General features: G+C 42.6%; 1 protein-coding gene across 1 annotated transcript in view; it reads right to left on the reverse strand.

Annotated features, from left to right (window-relative positions):
* VAPB (VAMP associated protein B and C) overlaps nucleotides 1-21,361 on the reverse strand; it is a 44,869-nt gene that overhangs the window by 2,696 nt on the left and 20,812 nt on the right. Inside the window, exons 3-5 of the mRNA XM_026652828.2 lie at nucleotides 7,670-7,773; nucleotides 3,213-3,293; nucleotides 1,179-1,352 (exon numbers count right to left, since the gene is read on the reverse strand). Coding sequence (XP_026508613.1) covers nucleotides 1,179-1,352; nucleotides 3,213-3,293; nucleotides 7,670-7,773 — 359 coding nt within the window. The remainder of the gene's footprint in view (nucleotides 1-1,178; nucleotides 1,353-3,212; nucleotides 3,294-7,669; nucleotides 7,774-21,361) is intronic.

Raw genomic sequence — 21,361 nt, forward strand, 5'->3', positions numbered from 1 at the left:
AAACCATCTGTGCTGCGAGCCTTCAATATGCTGTACTGAAGAATATTGCTTTACTGCTACATGTGGACAGTCCAGATCCACAAAGCAAAATAAATGAACAAACCAAGTTCTGACCCATGTAACCCTGGCCTGCCACGTTGCACACTATCCTCCAATATTGGCTTCAATCTTCAGTGATTCTTCATGGGTCTTTGGTTAAAGCAAAAGTCAGATCACGCTTTCCCCTTATAATTGAAATAACTTAAAAGAAAGGCTCAGCATAGCAGTATGAAAAATCCATAGTAAGACGCACACTTAACTTTAAGTACTATGAGAAATGTATTTAAGAAAGATTTATTTTTGAAAATCATATGGCATTTCAGACAGTCATCTTGTGAGACCCGGGCAAAGCGAGGGCATAATGAGAGACTAAACCAGCATCTAGCGTGCTTTAAGAGACATAAAAATGGAGGAAAAACAAAACAGATTTTAAATGGTAAAGATTTATTTCACACTTAAATTAATATTAAAGCAGGATGAACGTACAATCTCTTTCAATGTAGCTGTGTCCCATATTACTATTTTCAGCTTTATAGCTACTTCTAGGCCTAGATCTAGAGAGCAATTAAAAACTGATTTTAAAAAAGTACTTCAAAACAGTGACAAGTGGTTCTTATATACTGAGCTTTCATATTGCTGGGCTGGTCAAGGCACGAACCAGTGGTCCTCTTGCACTTTGGCTAACAGTTTAGAGTATGCATTTTAATAGCTTTGGACATTATGAGTGGGATTTCCAAAAGTGCTCAGTATTGGCCTAACTCTGTTCCCGCTGAACTCAGTTTTAAAACTCCCAACTGATGTAGATGGGAGCAGACTTTGCTCAATGCGGACTGCTTTTGAAAATTCCGCCCTAAATTCCTTCTACAAAAAAAATAAAAAGAGGGGAGAAGAAAATGAATCATTTTGGGTCACTGTCATTTCACTTTGCCAGGCTGTATGCTTCAGACTTCAGCCCATGCCCCAAGAGTGCATGGATTTATGCACTTCATTTTGATTGCAAAAACTAAATTTGCAGATAAGAATTTGTGTTCTCCTTACATGTGTAACTAATGCTTAAGTACCATGGCCCATGCAACCACTCCCACCCACAAAGAGGGCTTCAAACTCAAATGGGCAGAACTCAAAAGAAAAATCTTTACCTTAAACTGTTTATTCTCCTCCCGTAACCTCTGAACTTCTACTTGAAGCCTCTTATATTCTTCCATTACTTTCTTAACTTCAGTGTCATCCAAGGAAGAACTTATTGATTTAGACATTACAGAGGATTCTGTCTTTGCAGTTGTGGATATAATTTTATTTATTTCTACATCATGCTGTCAAAAAAAGGACAGTGATCTTAGGGTGATTATTAAAAAAAGAAAAAACCACACCTTATATTGAGAGAACTATTAGATAACTACTCTGCATCCCTGAACTGTGCCTATCTTAAAAAAAAAAACAACCTTAAATTTTCTTTCTGCAGCCTTTATTTCCATTTCCCGGTTTAGGGCAAAAGTCAGAGCAGCAGCAGCAAATCACAGACAGGGAGATCCCTAGACCAGGACTCTGTCTCTCACAATGAGGGTGGGGGGGCTGGGACACTCAGGTTCTGATTTGCTGTTTGCTCTCCCGCCCCCACCGCCCCAATTCACTAACAGAACCTGTTTAGGAGGCATTAGTGCCACCATGAGTCTGAGCAGAAGGGAAGCATGGAGAGCACAGAATGGCAAATGGCTGCTTCCTATACATGCTGAGGAGCTGGGGCAGCATCTCTGCCCAAGCTGCACCTGGCCCATTGCCAGGAAGCCACCTCTTTACCCTGCTGTACATCTGAACACCCTCACTACCCTCAGGTGGCCACCACTTCTCTACCCTCCTATACTTCTGTAGGGTAGAAGGGGGAAACCACCCTTCAAGCCAGTTTAGAGAACAGGAGTTGATATTTTAAACAACACTCATTTGTAATAAGGATGTAGGTGGAGAAACAATTCCCTATTTGCCATTCCAAATAGGGGCCTGAACAGAAGGATCTCAGGGATTTCTTCCCACACCCTTCCCTTTGAACTTCTTGCACATTCTGAACTTTGGTACACAGAGCCAAGCCCTCGTGAAAAGCACAAATACTGGTAAAAGCCTTGTCACGAGGAATACAGGTTATAAGAATAAAGAATAGGATCTTGTTGCTACTTATGGTCTATTTTGTCCTAATGAGTTTTAATGATTAAAGAAAAACCAAAACTGCAACTTCACGAGTGATGTTCAGACATATCAGGTTGCAAGTTTCACATAAATACAGGGCCATATTTCCCCCACCTCCCAAAGAGTGTGCATACAAAAGTGCATTGGCCTGACACATGTGCACATAAATCTGAGCGTGAATGTGCACAATGTGGGGTCTGCACATGCAGATTATTACAAGTCTGGTCCACAGGTGCACAGAAAGAGGTATAAAAGCGATCACAGAAGGCGGGCCAATTGTAGGGCTTGTTACAAATACGTAATTGTAATTGCACTAGCTTGAATGCAAGGGAGAACAGTCTGCTCTTGTGCTTCCTGTACATGAGGTGAATGCACTGGATACACATTAATAGGCAAATCTTAATTCATCAATTCTGCATCTGAGGAGACTTATTTCCATCATGAATTAATCAGTATCTTCTCTGCCCCAACAAGAAACAACACAGCTCAGCTCCTAACCAGCAGGGATCCCATGCCACAATTGCCATCTTTGCACTTGACCCCTTGGCTAGCCTTCTACTTTTAAAACACCATTTCACTCTCAGGAAACCCCATCAGATCAGGAAGAAGGTAAACTGGAAGGGCAACACGTGGAAGCTTGTACTGCTGACGCTTGTGTTGTATCTGCTCTGGGGATAAACAGAGGACTTCTGGGATATCAAACAGCACCTTTAACAAGGCTTTTTTTTTTTTTTTTTAATGCCATCTTTCATTAAGGAACAAAGATAAATCCCAAATCCACTGAGAAATAATTTTAGTAGTTTTGCTGCACTTCTGTTGTGCAAATTAACCTCTAGTTGGATTAAGCAGCACAAAGATTCTAATTAGTGTGTTTTTTCCTAAAGGGGATATTATAGGGTTGCTAATAGAGTTGGTCTGTATGAACATGCATTTTTGTATGTTCTAGCTGTGTGGTATTAAGTTAAATCGCCCACCACATTGTTGAAAATACTCACAGGTTTATCATTTTCTGCTGGTAGCTCAAATACACATCTAAGTTTAGAATCCATGAGTTCTTCTGGTTTTGCTTCTTTCCACTAAAAATTTAAAAATAATCCAGTCACAATCAGGCTTATGGAAAAGGTAATGTAATTTGATTCCTTGCTGCACTGTCTGGTTCAGAAAAAAACACTTGGTTTAAAAGTACTGGGTGTTTATCAGATCAAGGCTTTCAACAACAAGTGTTTTACTTCCACTCCGCCAAGCATATAATTCTTAAGGTGATACTTGTTAAAACTATCCTGAAAGGGACAGGAAGGTACAAAATAGGACTCTCTAGAGGTGCTGTAAAAATTCACAGCATTCAGAAATTTATATTGAGAATTTGTACAAAAATGAAAACTACCTGTAATACACTAATTTGCTCTAGAGGGTCAGATGCACAAACACTTCTCAGGGATATCTACAGTCTAGATCAAACACAAAAGAGATGCAAGGAGAAGGCTCAGAAGAAAGGTGAAGTTACCAAAAACAAAAATAATAATCCAATTCAGGAATGTTAGCATTCTTACAAATGCACAGGCTGTACGGATTGAACAACAATTTATTAACAATATTAGTGATTTGTTTTCTAGTTTATTTCAAATGGGGTGTTCAAATCCCTTTTAGAACTGTGTTCATTTCCTCAAAATAAGAACTGATTTCCCATTGTTCACTGGTAAATTCAATTTCATGTTGTGATGGGGGTGTTTACACCACAGCAGAAGGGAAGGGGTTAAAAGCAACCTAGGGAGGCTGTGCAGGGAGCAGCCAATTGTGGAAAGGCCACATGAAGCAGCCAATCAGGGCCCAGCAGGCTTACATAAAAGGACCTGTAGGGCAGGAGACAGTCAGTTGATGCACGGTGCCTGAGGAGAGAGGACGGTGTTCCTAGCTGGCTGCAGGTAAGTAGCACATTGTACAGTGCAGTTGCTGGCAGGGACCGAGGGAAGCAAAGAGGGTGCTCCTGGCTGGAAGCCCTCAGAAGAGGGTGAAGAAGCTGCTAGTGCCTTGGGGAAGTGGCCCAGAGAATTGAAGCAGCTCTGGCAGATAAGTTAAGGAGAGGCAGCAGGAGGCTGCTATCCCACAGGATCCAGAACCTAGAGTAGTGCCTGGGCCTGGGTCCCCCCCACCCCACACTCGCCACTGGGGAAGTGGCTGCACTATAGAACTGGGAGATACTCACTGTTCCCCCCCCCCTCCCCAGAAGGGGGAAAAACACAGATAGTGACATGACTGGAGGGCTGAGTCATGAAAAGGACCTGTCTCAGCCCAGGAACCACAGCATCTACAGGCAGAGAAGGCACCAGGAGAGGGCATGCAGGTTGAGAACTAATCCCTAAGACAGCCAGCAGGAGGCACTGTCACTCTGGTAAGTGAACTCAGTCACACATGTTCATACATATATTTGTTAGTTACCTGCTGAAGTCCAGTGTATTCAGTGCTGCATAGGTGATACAGCCCTTATACCATCTAAGCAGACTAACAATACACTTCTGCAACACTTTATGTTCAGGGTTACAAATCAGAAGTTCTTGCCTGATATAAATGATAACCCATAATTGAAGTGGCTGGCTCACAAGAATGCTTTCTAGCTAGGAAGGTCCACAATTGTGTGTGTGGAGTGTTCACACACTTCTCTTCTCCTTTAATGTAATTTTGTTACTGAGATATTTTAGATTGGGATGGGCAAACTTTTTGGCCCGAAGGCCACATTGGGGTGCGAAACTGTATGGAGGGCCGTGTAGGGAAGGCTGTGCCCCCCAAACAGCCTGGCCCCCGCCCCCTATCCAACCCCTCCCACTTTCCGCCCCCTGACTGCCCCTCTCAGAACCCCCCACCCATCCAACCCCCCACTCCCTGTCCCCTGACTGCCCTGCCCCCTATCCACACCCCTGCCCCGACAGGCCCCGGGATCCCACCTCCTATCCAATCCCCCTGTCCCCCCCGCCTCTCCCCGAACCTCTGCCCCATCCCAACTGCCCCCTGCTCCCTGTCCCCTGACTGCCCCCCAGGACTCCCTGCCCCATATCCAACCCCCTGGCCCTGGCCCCCTTACCATGCCACTCAGAGCAGCATGTCTGGAGGCGCGCCTCCTGGCCAGAGCCAGGCGTGCTGCCCAGCGTGAGCGTGCAGCCTGCTGCCCAGAGTGCCACCCACGTGATGGCATGGCTGTGGGGGAGGGGCCGGGGGCTAACCTCCCTGGCTGGGGGCTCAGGGGCCGGGCAGGACAGTCCCACGGGCCAGATGTGGCCTGCGGGCCACAGTTTGCCCACCTCTGTTTTAGATAATCAGCACATCTCAATACCCGGCAGATTGTGGCCCACCCGCATACAGTCTGAGTAAGGATTTGACCCAGGTAAATAGCTGAATTGTTCTGTCACTTTTCTGTTGCTGAAATCAGGATTCTCTTTTGAAATTGTTGGCTGGCTGTTAAGTGTTGAAAGCTTTAGAGGACTCTTGAAATCTGTCACATCTGTTTATCCAGAATAGGAAGATATCTGTACTGTGGTAACATACTGAAGGACTGAGGGAGTACTGGAGGAAGAAAAAGTTATGTTGGCCTGGAGAGTTCTGGAAAATTGAAACACCCCTATAGGCTCCATGGTGTAGAGATAAATTTCTGATGATATAAAATAGTGCATAAAAATCAAAGTTAGAGATTGAAAGAGAGCTATTTGATTGATTGGTAAATCTCTCTGCCAATTGCAGGAATGTTTCTAACCAGGTAGAGGCTATTATTTCATCTAGCCTCCTTTTAAATCGTGCTAAACCAAGGGGCTTCAATGACTTCCTTTGGAAGCATGAGTTCTGGAGTGCTTAAAGGTTTAGAGCCTGTGAAACCACCCAAGAGGGTGACATTGCAGACACGAGTAAGATTATGTGACAGTAAGTCATCTGTATGCTTTTCTGCCCAGTCTAATAAAGACAGACAATCTAAGATCAACCTAGTTATCTTCATAGAACTACACACAAATCTATTCTGTTCTACTATGCAATTTCTACTTGTCAAAAGGGTTAGCCTGTCTGCACTGCAAACCCACCACACCCTCACAGAAACAGAGGATGGGAAAAAGAGACATCAGTTTCCTCAAATAAATATAGAAAAGGGAGTAGTTCTCTTCAATGGAACCACTACAAAAACCCTATTACAATGAGCATGCTCTCGTTTAGCTAGCAAAACCACCACTGCATTCAAAGAGAATCAATAAGTACCTTTATAGGGTTTTATTTTATTTTAACAGTTTACTAGGTCATGAAATCAAATGTGTAACAAGATGGGATGTGTACCTGCCATTTATTTTTATATAATTTTTAAAAAGTGTACTATTAAAAAAAAAAAGGCTCAACTAAGGAGATATTTACAAAAATCCTCCTTTTCTTAAAGAAAAGGAGAGACTTGCAGTCATGACTGGAATTAGTTTAAATCTGCTGTCCCTTCAGATGCATTTTTTCGTAGGTGAGTTTATATGAAATATAAGCTTAGTTTAAGTGGACAAGAGTTTAAAAGCAGGTGGATAGTGAAAAAGTATATTGCACAAAAACTATGTTAAATAGCTAGGAGTTTGTGCAAGGAAATATGTTTTCAATAAAGAGTACATAGGTGAAAACACTAAAAGTAGCCTGTGTCAAATGTTTAGTAAAGTAATAAAAATAAGGGTGGAGATGGGTTCAACAGCGAGACTCTTACAATTACAGGAAGTGCCATCAGTGGAGAGACAAGAATACCAGTGAGTTTTTAAAATGGTCAGTGCTGCTTTCTTGGCTACTTTAAGGAAGCTTGGAAAGACGCAAACAATCTTCTTGCTATATCCTTTGTCCTTCCTCACCCCAGCCTCTACCTACCTCCGTTTTCCTCATTTATAACCCACTTAATGCTGTACTGTAAGATCTCTGGGGTAAGGGCCACATATGGGCAAATAAACAAGGGAAAGGATAAAGAAAACTCTACAATACTAGAAAAGATCCTGGTTCCCACCGGAAAGGCGGAGGCTGGTCTAGGGAAGTCCTACTGTACATTCAGGAGGATTGAGAGACTCTGGCTTGAGGGAAATGTTTCATAGAGCACAGGAGATGCAAAACAAAAATCAGACCATTAGCCTTGTAGCCCCCCCCCCCCTTTTTTTTTTAAATTTGGACCCAGCCTGCTGTCCTACCACTGACAGAGCAGCTACCATCTGTTTCTGAGGAAGGCAAGTCTCCCCATAGTGCACCGATCCAATTCTGCAATGCTGAGACTTCTGGAAGAAGAAATATGGGGGTGAGGGTAGATGTCATCACCCTTTAGAATTGTAGGGAAAACCATGAAGTTGATTAAGTCAACCTACAAGCAATGCTACAAAAATCTGATTCTGTTCCTCTTTAAGATGTTCTCTCTTTATAAAATTATACAAATAAAAGGACACAGTCTCTATAAATTAGTTTCAATACTTACTACTGCTTCCATATCTGAAGTATCAGCTGGAGCAAACATAGACTGTACCATAAACTTGTGTTTACTTTTCTCGTTAGGGTCGTAATCGAAAGGTTGTAGCATCACTGCAAGAAAAAAAAAAGTTACATTAGAATCACTAATGATTCCCCATGACTATATGGTGTCTTAAATAAGTAATATATGAGGTTAAACTGGATTCTAAGTTGCATGCCCTTATGCTGAAATACATTGCATAGATCTGGCTGAAATTCTGAATTCAAAATTAAATCAATAATTTGTGAAAGTTCAGACTCCTCAAACAAAAATTTACATTTAAGAATCACAGCAACTTTCTGTACAAAACCCCAGAAGAATAATGATAGTAACTTGTACACATCAGGAGAATATAGGTTTTATATATGGGAGGTGGAAAGATGTGGAAAAGAGCATCTAGAACGAAGTAATGACCGTGCATTCTGATTACTCATACACCATATTGCTGATGGGTCTGAAAGAAAACTGCACAGAGCCAGACTAAGACATAAGGCTGTTTCAGAGGTTGAGATTAAAGTTTAAAGATGCAGATTCTCTTTGGAATGCTTAAAAGTCTCGGGATGCTATTTTACAGCAGAGATTTTTCACATTAAAAATGTTATATAAATTTTATTTGTTGTAATTTATAGCACAATCTTCCTCAAAACTACAGAAAGGCTTAATCAACTTTGTAATTGGTACAGTTAGAATTACATTATAATGCCAAAATTAATGTATGAGAATTGATTGTGGAGAATGAGGACCATATCTGCCCTGAAATGTCCCATCCTCCCCCTTGCATTAGAATTTTAATCTGCTAGAGTAATTCAGTGCTCACATTCTGCCTTGCTAATTAAGATCTATGACAGATGTTTTCCTAGCTGCAGCTATGGCTTAAGATACACCTTTCTTTGTGCACATATAAAAAAGCCCTTTGTTCTCAATCTTTTATAAGCAGCTCCCAGGAAGTAAGGCAATAGGTACTCAAACTATTTTTCAGGCATCATGGCTCCATGAACCTAGGAGCAACATGAAAGCAGAATGCTCATCACACTAAGAGCTCCATCCTTCTAATTTATGGTACATCATATCTCTAGGCTCTTGCAACGGCACCCACCACCGTAGGGTGAGTGTCTTTCAAAGGGCTGAGGGGCCAATGACAAGAACAAGGTTATGTCTACGCTACAAACATATGTCAACTCAAGTTACGTCAGCAAACAGCCACCACAGTTAGTACATTGCTTGTGAGCATGCATACTTGGGTCCTTGAGTTGGCAACGTGCATACTCACTGGGAGTGCTTGTGCTGATGCAGTGTTGTGCACCATAGGTAGGCCACTATGCAACTTGCCACCATCCAGTGCACTGACTTGGGAAGTTTTGGCAATACATGATGGGGCAGAAACAAGTCAGGCAGGGATGCATGGGGTCAACTTCCCAATTTGCAACCGTCTCCATCCAATAATAGTATCTGTATCCCATAATTTTCATGCCTTTTTTCAAAATCCCACAAACCTGCAAGCCCCTCCTCACTGTCTGCCATCTGAGACAGACGCATGGAACCTGCACAAACTGTCATGAGCGTTGTAAGCACAGGGTACACAATCCTGCAGTATTTGCAGAGCTGCAAGAAGAACTGAATGAGTGGGAAACATGATGATTCCTTGGAGGACAGATTGCTGTGGGACATGGCAAGAACCAATTCAAAGTTGGTGGTGGTATTCATGCAGCAGCTGCAGATTGGGGAGTGCTCCTTCTGGCCCCAGAAACAAGAACCGACTGGTGGGATCGCATTGTAATGCAGGTTTGGGATGATGAGCAGTGGCTGCAGAACTTTCAGATGCACAAGACCACATTCCTGGATCTGTGTGCTGAGCTTGCCCTAGCCCTCCAGCGCAGGGACACCAAAATGAGAGTTGAACTGATATTGGAGAAGTGAGTGGCAATCCGACTCTGGAAACTTGCAATGCCAGATTGCTACCGGTCCGTCAGGAATCAATTAGGAACCAGGAAATCCACTGTGGGGGCCACTGTCACGCAAGTGTGCGGGGCCATTAATTGCCTTCTGCTATGCAGGACTGCGACTCTCAGCAATGTGTAGGACATAGGGGATGGCTTTGCAGCAGTGGGGTTCCCAAACTGTGCTGGAGCAACAGATGGCACTCATATCCCTGTTTTGGCACCAGACCACCTTACCACTGAGTATATTCACAGAAAGGGCTACTTTTCTATGGTTATATAGTACAAGCATTGGTGGACCAGGGATTCTTTCACTGACATCAATGTGGGCTGGTCTGAGAAGGTGCATGACACTCACATCTTTAAGAACACAGGACTGTTCAGAAAGCTACAAGCATGGACTTTCTTTCTGACAGGCAGATTACCACTGGTAATGTTGGAATGCCAGTAGTGATCCTGGGGAAGACCCAGCCTACCCCTTGCTCATGAAGCTGTACACTGGCCACCTTGACAGCACCAAGGAATAATTTGACTACTGGCTCAGCGGGTGCAGAACAACAGTTGAATGTGATTTTGGTCATTTGAAGGATCGCTGGTGTTGTCTACTCACAAGATTGGACCTCAGTGAGAAAAGTATCCCAATGGCAATAACTGCCTGCTGTGTCCTGCATGATATCTGTGAAGCAAAAAGGGAAAGTTTCTGCCGGGATAGAGGGCACAGGCGGAGCAGCTGTCTGCTGAATTTGAACAGCCAGACACAAGGGCTATTAGAAGAGCTCAACATGGAGCTGCTACATGGCTCAGGGGGTCTTTGGAAAACCATGTTAACAATGAGCCAGAGTAATGTGTGGTAGCGTTGTATGCTCTATCTAGCCATGCTCTTGTGTGGCCTGGTAGGAATTGTGTAGTGACTGCTGTACCTGTAGGAATATAACATTGTCAATGCATCTATTAATTTTGTTTGTGACTGATCCTATGAGTTGTGCGACTGTGAAATAACAGGTAATTGACTGCTTTCAGAACTACTGAGCACTCAGCAGCATCCATTATGAACTAATAAAGATGAATTATGTTCCAAACAGTATTTTATTCTGTAACAAATAAGTGCAAAAAATGCAATTTTAAAACAAATACATTAAAAACTAAACATTCATGTCCATTTCAGCTACATATACACCAACTGTGGCTTTTACAGGTCAGTATATGTGAAGCTGTGAATGTCTTTAATGTTCCCTGCTGTTGAGTGGTAAGAGTAGTGCAGCAACCCCATATGCCATATGGAACCTTGGGGGAGTGGTATAGGGAGGTCCCGATACCGAGTTCTCAAGGGGCTGCAGAGGGAGGCGAGCCCAGGATTGGTGGACCTGCAAGTTCAACAAAATTTGCAGCATCTGTTTGCTGGCTGAAGAGCTCCACTGCATCCTGATGCATCTCCCTCCCCTTTTCCTGCTGGGATTCCTGGGCCTCTCTCCTCTCTATTCTTTCCTTCGCCAAGCTGGCCACCATGTTCATCCTCCAGGCCCTGTGCTCACAGTCCAATGCAGCATTGGCTTGAAGGATCTTACTGAATGTATCATCCTGAGTCCTCTTCTTTCTTCTCCTTATCTGGCTCAAGTGTTCTGTGGGAGTGGAGGGGGAAAATCACAAAGGCCGCAGTGGCAGCAGCTGCAGATAAAACACACCGAGGTACTACTGTCAGTGTATTCATTACAGAAAGTGAAACTTTAAATGCTGAACTCACTACCCCTTGCTCCCCTAAAGTGTTAAGCACTACATTCTCACCTCTGCTTTTGCTTGTGTATGATGCCAGTCACAGCACCAGCAATGGGGGGGGGGGGGGGGGGGGGGGATGGCCTGCCAGGGGTTGACAAAACGAAGAAGGAATTGCTCAGTTGCATGAAACTGAGTATGGGGCAATGACACTGAATAATGGCACCATTTTCCACATGTAGTGGTGATTTTATCTGACAGCTCACTCCTGAGGGTAACAAACGCAGGGACAGCACAGGTGCTGCCGGCGTCCCAAAGCCACCTAGGCCCATATGCTGCTAGCCTGCAATGCTGCCTGCTAAAGTTATCGCTGAGTGGCGTGGGAAAGTGTTCTTCTGTGGAGACAGAAATAAGGCAGATCTCTCTAGAAACTTCTGGCAGAGGATTGCAGGTACCTTTGTGAAAGTTTCATCGAGATCTCTCAAAAGGATTCAGGAGACCTCCCTGTGTACATAACCAAACTGCTCCACATCTCCCTCTCCCTGCCCTCCCTGCACCTAACACTAGAGGGGAATGAAAAGCAGATAGAAGCTCTACCTCTATTGCTTGTATCACTACCTGTTCTAGAGTGAGTAAATTAAGGAAAAGTCAAAAGATATGTCCTGTTACTTTGGAGATGCCATCCCTGTAATTGAAAGTTTATCTACACCACTTACCCGAGGTTCCTTTCCCTGACCCGGACTTGCCTGTGCTCAACTGGCGGTACTGGCTGGACTGCAGTAGAGTCAAAAACAGGTTCTGGCTTGCTGCACAGCTGGATTCCCTGGTCATCTGTCCCCCATATTCATCCACCACCACCTTCTCCTTGCTATTCATGGCAGGGGCCTATGACTTGGGCTTCTCAGAGGTATCCACAATGCTGTGGGGGGGATGGAGATGATGTGTCTGTCCATTACAGCACGCAGCTCTTTGTAAGAGTGGCAGGTCTGCGGCTTGGCACTGGATCAACTGTTGGCCTCCCTGGCCTTCTGGAATGCCTATCGTAGCCCCTTGGTTTTCACGTGCACTGCTGCTGGTCCCTGTTGTATCCCTTTTCCTGCATCCCCTGAGCAATCTGCTCGTAGGGGTCTACATTTCCATGGCTGGCTAGGAGCTGTGCCTGCACAGCCTCTTCAACCCCAGGCCCAAGAGATTCAGTATCTCCTGTCTACTCCAGGCAGGCGAGTGTCTGGATCGTGCAGCCAGCATGGTCAGCTGGGGAGTTTCACTCAACAATGGAGACCTGCTAGGTTAGCTCGCCAAGCAGGGCAATCAGGAAAACAAAATTCAAAAATTTGCAGGGCTTTAAAAGGGAGAGGGGCTTCCGGTCTCCATGACCCAGGGCAGTGGAGTTCACAATGATGACCAGAGTGGTCAGCGTGTGGCATTGCGGGACAACTGCTGGAAGAAAAGGTCGACATAAGCAACACAGTATCTACACATGCACTGCACTGAATTAAGTATTTCAACTGCGGCTGTACACTTCTCGGGGAGATGGTGTTAATATGTCAGCATAACGGGGTACTTACAGTGGTGGGACACCAGTTTAAGTGTAGACACATGCACAACTAGGTAGATGTAAACTGCTTTGTGTCGACCTTGCTTTGTAGTGTAGATCAGGCTTAAGTTTGTAGGCATGCAGAACATTAAGGGAAGAGGCCCACAGAAAGGATGTGACCAACTCCCGCTAGTTCCATCCAGGAAGAAGAGGTCACTACCTGCCAAGTCACCTTTCCGTGAGTTGGAAGGTGGTGAGGATTACGGGGCAAAGGAACTCAGGAGTCTTAAAAAAAAAAAAAAAAAAAAAAAAAAAAGAGAAAATTCCCTTCTAAGAGAGTGATTAACAGAGGGGAATCCCTGTGCTTCAATTACTGACAATTTTTAATCACAGCAGTCATCTGGGACCTCTGTTGTTACAAACTGCATTGTGTGTGTCAGATTATCTTAGAGAGACTGCTAACAACTATATTTTGATTGCAGCCCATTGGTCAATTAAAATACCACATGCAATTTCAAAAGCAAAAACAAGTTTGAATATGAACACTTAACTAGATGGTGCAGATAGCTCCAAGCAAACAAACTGGAATCCAAAATTAAACTTGCATAATGCCACAATTACAATTATTAACCCGACTAAAAGATACCCAGTGTAAAATTTCAGAAGGTACATTTTATGACCAAAAAGTCCCCCTTACCCCATCATTTAGTTCATGCAGAGTCCCAGAATTAAGTGTACTCTGATCTACTAGCACAGTTAAAAAAAAAAATGATGAGCCGCTTGTTAGATGAACTACAGGAAAGAACTTTCAGTTTACAACTGATATATCCAGCCTATAGCTTTATGTGGATATCTAAAGGTTTTATTACAAGAAAGCTATGTCCAAGGATGTCACTTACTTTAAAGTAAAAACAGCCAAACCAATTTGTTTTCTTAAGTGGACAGAACAACACTAAGGCTATGCCATCACATTCTTACACACAAATACAACACACAGTCTGTTGCCATTAGCAACCGTGTGCCTTTTAAAAATGGTAGAAGGAGCTAGACACTGACTTTTCTTATATGAAGTGCTAAATTTAAAATGATTATGAGATGCAGTGAAGTTGAAAACATTTTTTTAAATGTTGGTCAAAATGAAAACGAACTGACAGCACTTGTTACTTTTACACAATGTGTAACAGACAAGAAGCATGATAATTAAGATCAGTCCTTCCTCCATTGTTGCTCAGCTGTCTTCTCTGCTGTTCAAATCTCTACAGTGGGTGAGGACTAACTGGGTAGTTGAATACCTATCCATTTATGGAAAAAAATTCTGCAGGCCTGTGGTTCATATCAGTTTGCTTAGTTGAGTGCAGCTATAAGCTCATTTAAAAGTAATTATTTCCCAAGGTACAATGTTGAATCTGTTTTGAATGCCAAACAGATTGCTGTTCTGAATTTAATTCACTGCTTCATAACAGCAGGACGCTAGAGAAGGTTTGATGGTGTAAGTGTTGTTATACTTGTTCTTTCAGATCAAAACATGAAAATTATACCGATAGGAATTAGGTAGCAAACTTTGCATATGCCAGATTGTAAACCCAAAATACCGACCCATATCAGTTTATTCATTCATTCCATTTACACTGTGAGGAGCCAAACTCAGGAACTGAACAGAAAACTTGGGAGCCTTCATTTTAAAATGAATTTAACATGAGTTCCAACATTTCTAATGCCAAACCTATAATAGGAGGAGGCTAGAGCATGGATCTCTCGATCTGTAAAACTGAAGTCACAATTTGACAACAACTTTGCAAATTATTCTCAATATTCTGCCACATGTGAGATCTGCATAGCACATGGAGACCAATAGACTGAGGAGCAGAGTAAGTAATTTGTTTGAAGCATTTTGAATGCAATCATTTCCTCTGCTAATACAAATGGTGGAGATTCAGATCAGGTGGGCTCCGGGTGCCGGGTTACTGCAGAAGGGAATACTGTTTTCACAACACATGCCCCGTCTTTTTCCTCTAATGCTGTGTTCACCTCTCTCTTGGTGCAGACAGAGGGATACAGAGTAGTGGTGAGGAGGGAAAATAGCAACTGCCACTTAACTTTCTCCAGTATTCTATGTAAGGAAAAGAGGTTAACGCAGACACCATCAATATTAGTTTATGCTGGTTACTCACTTCAGAGCAAACCTCTTTCTTCCCCAAAGGGAAGAGGAGGTTTCGAGGCAGCAACCCCAGCAAGGAGGCACTTGAGAAAAACATGCTGTCACAGGGCCAAGAAGCAGTGCAGAGTCCCAGGGGCTTAGTGCATAATAGTTCTGGCCTCAAGCACTTGTCAGGCAATATCAGTGAGCCACCTGCCACAGTCTCACTATGAAGGACACTGGAGAAGACCGCTCATCCAGAGAGCCAGCAGGCAGAGATTTGGAATTTTGAAACAGAGGTTAAGACTTAATGGCTTCTTATGATGCACTTGAGAACTACAGGAGCACCTTGCTTGTAGGGTCATCTACATCAACACCCCCCTTTCAAGATTACACCAATCTCTGCACAGCATCAGAGGAACTTGACAGAGTCAAGCATATTAGGAGCACAGTGAAATGTTATGAAGGAAAGGGCTGACCAGGAATTCTCTGGCTTAAATCATCTGTGCAAATTAGGAAGAGGAGGTGGATGAGGCATTTCTAGGACAAATAAATATCCAGAACACAAGACCTGGTAGTAAAGGGGGACTTAATAGGGCAAAACACAAAATTTCCACTAAGTTCTAGGAATGTATTGGGGACAACTTTTTGTTTCACAAAGTGGAAGAAATAACCAGGGGACAGCCATTTTAGACTTGATTCTTGCCAACAGGGAAGAATTAATTGAGAATCTGAAGGTAAAAGGCAAATTCAGGTAGAAGTGATCACGAAATGACCGATTTCAAGATTCCCAGGGAATGAAGGAGTGATAGCAGCAGAATAAGCACAAAGGACTTCAAAAAAAGCAGACTTTAGCAAATTCAGAGAGAACTGGTAGATAAGGTCCCATGGGAAGAAAATCTAAGAGGGAAAAGAGGTTCAGGAGAACTGGCAGTTTGCCAAAGAGACAATATGAAAGGCACAACTGCAAACTATCCTGACAAAGAAAAGATAATAGTAAGAGGCTAATATGGCTCCATCAGGAAATTTTTAATGACCTGAAAAATCAAAAGAGAAATCCTACAAAAAGTGGAAACATGGACAAATTGCTAAGGAAGAGTACAAAAGAATAGCACAAGCATGAATGAACAAAATCAGAAAGGCTGAAGCACAAAATGAGTTACACCTAGCAAGGGGCATAAAAGACTCTAAGGAGAGGCTCTTTAAATACATTAGGAGCAGGAGAAAGATGAAGGGAAAATGTAGGTCCTCTACTTAGCAGGGAAGGAGAGCTAACAGATGATATCAAGGATGCCGAGGTGTTTAATGACTTAGTGAAAACTGAAGCTTAACTAAAGATTTAATGATGACCAGATACTCAACACAATTAATATTAACCAGAGAGAAGGAATACAAGCCAAAATAGGGAAAGAACAGGTCAAAGAATATTTAGATAAGTTAATGTATTCATAGAATCATAGGACTGGAAGGGACCTTGAGAGATCATCTAGTTCAGTCCCCTGCACTCATGGCAGGACTAAGTATCATCTTGTAGACCATCCCTGACAGGTGTTTGTCTAACCTGCTCTTAAAAATCTCCAATGATGGAGATTCCACAACCTTCCTAGGCAATTTATTCCATTGCTTAACCACCCTGACAGGAAGTTTTTCCTAATGTCCAACCTAAACCTCCTTGCTGCAATTTAAGCCCATTGCTTCTTGTCCTATCCTTGGAGATTAAGAACAACAATTTTTCTCCCTCGTCCTTGTAACAACCTTTTATGTACTTGAAAACTGTTATGTCCCCTCTCTGTCTTCTCTTTTTCAGGCTAAACAAACCCAATTTTTTCAGTCTTCCCTCAGAGATCATGTTTTCTAGACCTTTAATCATTTTTGTTGCTCTTCTCTGGATTCTCTCCAATTTGTCCACATCCTTCCTGAAATGTGGCGCCCAGAATTGGACACAATACTCCAATTGAGGCCTAATCAGCGTGGAGTAGAGCGGAAGAATTACTTCTCGTGTCTTGAGTACAACACTCCTGCTAATACATCCCAGAATGATGTTTCATAGTTAGCTTGTGGTCCACTATGACCCCCAGATTCCTTTCCACAGTACTCCTTCCTAGGCAGTCATTTCCCATTTTGTATGTGGGCAATTGATTGTTCCTTCCTAAATGGAGTACTTTGCATTTGTCCTTGTTGAATTTCATCCTATTTACTTCAGACCATTTCTCCAGTTTGCCCAGATCATTTTGAATTTTAACCCTATCCTCCAAAGCACTTGCAACCCTTCCCAGCCTGGTATCGTCCGCAAACTTTATAAGTGGACCCTCTATGCCATTGTCTAAATCATCGATGAAGATATTAACAAAACCGGACCCAGAACTGATTGATCCCTGTGGGACCCCACTCGTTATGTCCTTCCAGCATGACTGTGAATCACTGATAACTACTCTCTGGGAATGTTTTTCCAACCAGTTTTGCACCCACCTTATAGTAACTCCATCTAGGTTGCATTTCCCTAGTTTGTTTATGCGAAGGTCATGCGAGACAGTATCAAAACCTTTGCTAAAGTCAAGATATACCACTTCTACCGCTTCCCCCCATCCACCACAAGGCTCGTTACCCTGTCAAAGAAAGCTATCAGGTTGGTTTGACATGATTTTTTTTGACAAATGCATGCTGACTGTCACTTATCACATTATCTTCTAGATGTTTGCAAATTGATTGCTTCATTATCTTTCTGGGTACAGAAGTTAAGCTGACTGGTCTAATTCCCCGGGTTGTCCTTATTTTCCTTTTTATAGATGGGCAAATATAGTGCCATTTTCCAATCTTCCGGAATCTCTCCAGTCTTCCATGACTTTTTGAAGATAATCACTAATGGCTCAGATACCTCCTCAGTCAGCTCCTTATGTATTCTAGGATGTATTTCATCAGGCCCTGGTGACTTGAAGACATCTCATTTGTCTAAGTAATTTTTAATTCAAGTCATTAGGGCCTGATGAAATTCACCCTAGGATAGTTAAGGGAATCGAAGCAATCTCAAAACTTTTAGAAATTATCTTTGAGAACTCATGGAGGATGGATGAGGTCCCAGAGGGCTGGAGAAGGGCAAACATAGTGCCTATTTTTTTTTTTTAAAAGCTTTCCTAACTTCTGCCCACTTGATGTGTTAAAACTAGAAGCTACTCACAACAGATTGTGTAGATATTGCAATATGACGACATATACTCTGCTGGGCACCTCAGGAGGGTTTGGATATACCCTTGAACATGGCCAGATTAAGGCATAAGTATAGGTCTAGGGCCTCAGGTCTCAAAATCATGTGATAATATCAGAGGACTTTAAGTTATCAGTAGGAATCCCAGTTAGTCCCATGGAGATGAAGCTGTTCATACTTACAGAGCTATTGTTTCAGACTCTCTGCAGATGCAGGCAGGCATGACTGCATCAGTTACATGTGTTTCACATTCTTGTGGTTCCCTCTGCAACCATTAGAGTCTTTCAATTTAAAAACCAAGTAAGATGAGACTCTGGAGATCAAGACAGCAGCTTCAAAAAAGTGACAGGTTGCTGTTCTGCCCCATTTGAGTCCTGGAGGAGGACAGAGAAATAGAAACAAGGCTCTTCTGTGCAGCAACTGCAAGGCTGATGGAAGAGTAGAGCAGTAGTCAGGAGTCTGGGATGGAGGAAATGAATGCTCTCTTCTCACCACCAACCAGATGACTTTGGGGAGGGCTAAAGTTATCAAGCACCTATTATCCAGAGGCCTATAAGAAAAACAGAATCCCCTAAAGATGTCCACAGACAGCATCCTAGAGGGAATCCTAGCACTGCCCTCCCAGAAAATGAACTAAGGTGCTGGGCTTTCCACCAGGGTGTTTGTCCATGGAAGGGTTGTGCCTCCCCAACCCCCACTCCTTGCCGCATATCAGCATCTGGTGAAATTTTCAAATTTTGACTGCAACCGCAAATAAACCCCATATCTTCATGTGCATCTTTTACAGATTGCACACTCCAGGCAGTTACAAAACCAGAAGGAAGAAGGTCTTTGTCAAAGAAGCAACTCAAACACACACAATTTTCAAAGTAGTTAAGACCAAATGCCAATCCACTCATTATGCGAATAGCTGCTGATGGTCATTTGCACTCTGTCATAATCAGACACACTGTATGTACATGTATGCACTCAGCTTTTTTTGAAAATCTCGGCTACAAGTCTGGAATTGTAGCTAAGTGTGTGCTGATAGGGATGGGAATGCTTAAAAATTTTTTGGTATTTAAGTAGTGCTCTGAAATACACATAAAACAGCCTCTAGAGTTTGGATATTTGCCACACTGTTGGAGAACGGAAAGCTTGATTTTCAACCATTGTAGGTGTGTTAAGGGAGCTATCATGCTAGCTCAAGTAAAGCAGAATATACCGATAATATGACTGGATTTCTCTTATCTGAGAAAAGAGTTATCTGCTTATAAGCTTACATTCCTATGAGACACTTCAAACCATATTGTACTGTTTTAATGCAAGACAAGTGGTAGCATCGGGAAGATACAACAGCCCCAATTTTAGCTTCAGATAGTAATTTTCTGATAAACTACAATAACAACTTGTCCAAGATCTTTATGCAGTTAGACTTTGGCATTGATCTTTTAAAAAATGAAATGCAGTGCCACTCTAGTGCAACCAAATGGCCACGTTAAACCTAGTCAGCAGAAACTCAGGAGGATGGAGTAGAGATTGTAAATACAGCCCTATTAGTTTTATTGGCTGGAAGTTATCATCCAAATCGTTATACTCCAATATTTTCTTATTAGGTTTTGGAGAATCCAAGTGCTGTTTTATGCCTTACATATGATTTAAATTACAAGACTGAAAATATGTTGCTTCAGAAAGCAAACAAGAATGCTATTTTTACTTCTAAAAATTTAGGACACTAATATATGATTATTTTTTTTAAAAAAGTGCTTTTTTGCACATTTAACAAATTGAATATATGCTATTTGACATAGCTACTGACAAGTATCAGTGCTGAGAAGCAAAATTATACCAAAGTAAAATATATATGCAACCCTCCCCCCAACCTCTAATTTATTTTGTGTGTTAGCAATCAGTACATCCGCCACCTCACTACAAGTGTTGCAATAATTACTTATGTATTCATGAAATCAAAATTTGGTGAAGGTTAAAAGTGCTAACCCTAGTAACATGCTGCAAGAAGCAGAAGTATTTTTGATGGGCCTAAAATTTTGTTACTTCTCTTGATCCATGAACAAACATGGCTCAGAATATCAATTCAAATCCTGCTTTTTAAACTGCTGTGTGTTTGACAATTAGACAGCATGCCCATGAAGTGGTTTTGAGATTAAACTATTTTAATTGCATATTTTAGAAAATATGGGGGGAAGGGTGAGTTAATGTAGGCAAGATCATGAAAACCAGAATGCAAGATTCAAACAGCATAGCATCGATTGGCCTTTTCTTTTCCAAACTTCATATTTCAGGCCCTGATCCTGTAAACTGGATCTGTGTAGATGGAGAGTTCCAGACATGAGGGTCTGATTCTAAGGCCAGAAGGGATTACTAATAATCTAGCCTGACCTTCTGCATAACATAGGCCACCTAACTTCCCCCAAATAATTCTTGTTGAACTACAGCATATCTTTTAGAAAAACATCCACTCTTGATTTACAAATGACCAATGACTGTGAATCTACCATAACTCTTCGTGAATTGTTCCAGTGATTAATCACCTGACTGCATGATGACCTTACTTAGTGCAGTTCACACTGTTTAGGCTCTATTTAAAGTATTAAGGCAGGATGGAAACTGGTTTGCCACCTTTGGTGCTTGGTTCCCATATTGCAACTAAACCAACACTTGGCAAGATGGCGACTAGCAGCAGTAAATTCTACACAGGCTTCTCCCAACAGACTATTTGGAGGCAGGTGGAAACCCCCAAGGGGTCCAAATGGCCATGGATAAGGCCCCAGAGCCCAATTTCTTCCCAGACACAGGTCTCTGCTTGAGGGCCAAGAGCCTCCAGGGGATACTGAGGATGGTAGGTAGTGGAAAGGGAATAATGATGTTCATGGCACAGCTGCAACAGGTTGGAGTCAACTTCTGACCAAGGAGGGAGGACTGTTGCCATCGATGCCACAGATTGATGTCTGGAGCCTGGAGATGGCAGTCCCAGTGAGATCATGGTTGGCACCACACAAAAAGGGATGCAGCAAACCAGAGGAACTCACGATACTGCACGCTGGGATGACACAGTTACAGCAGGTGCCAGTACTGAGCGAGAAGTATCTTGGATAGCTGGCGAAGCCAGTGCTCCGAGACTCACCAGATCCATGCA

The sequence above is a fragment of the Terrapene carolina genome, unplaced genomic scaffold, assembly GCF_002925995.2.
Source record: "Terrapene carolina triunguis isolate 2854851 unplaced genomic scaffold, T_m_triunguis-2.0 Scaffold130, whole genome shotgun sequence".
NCBI classification, from domain to species: Eukaryota; Metazoa; Chordata; order Testudines; family Emydidae; genus Terrapene; species Terrapene triunguis.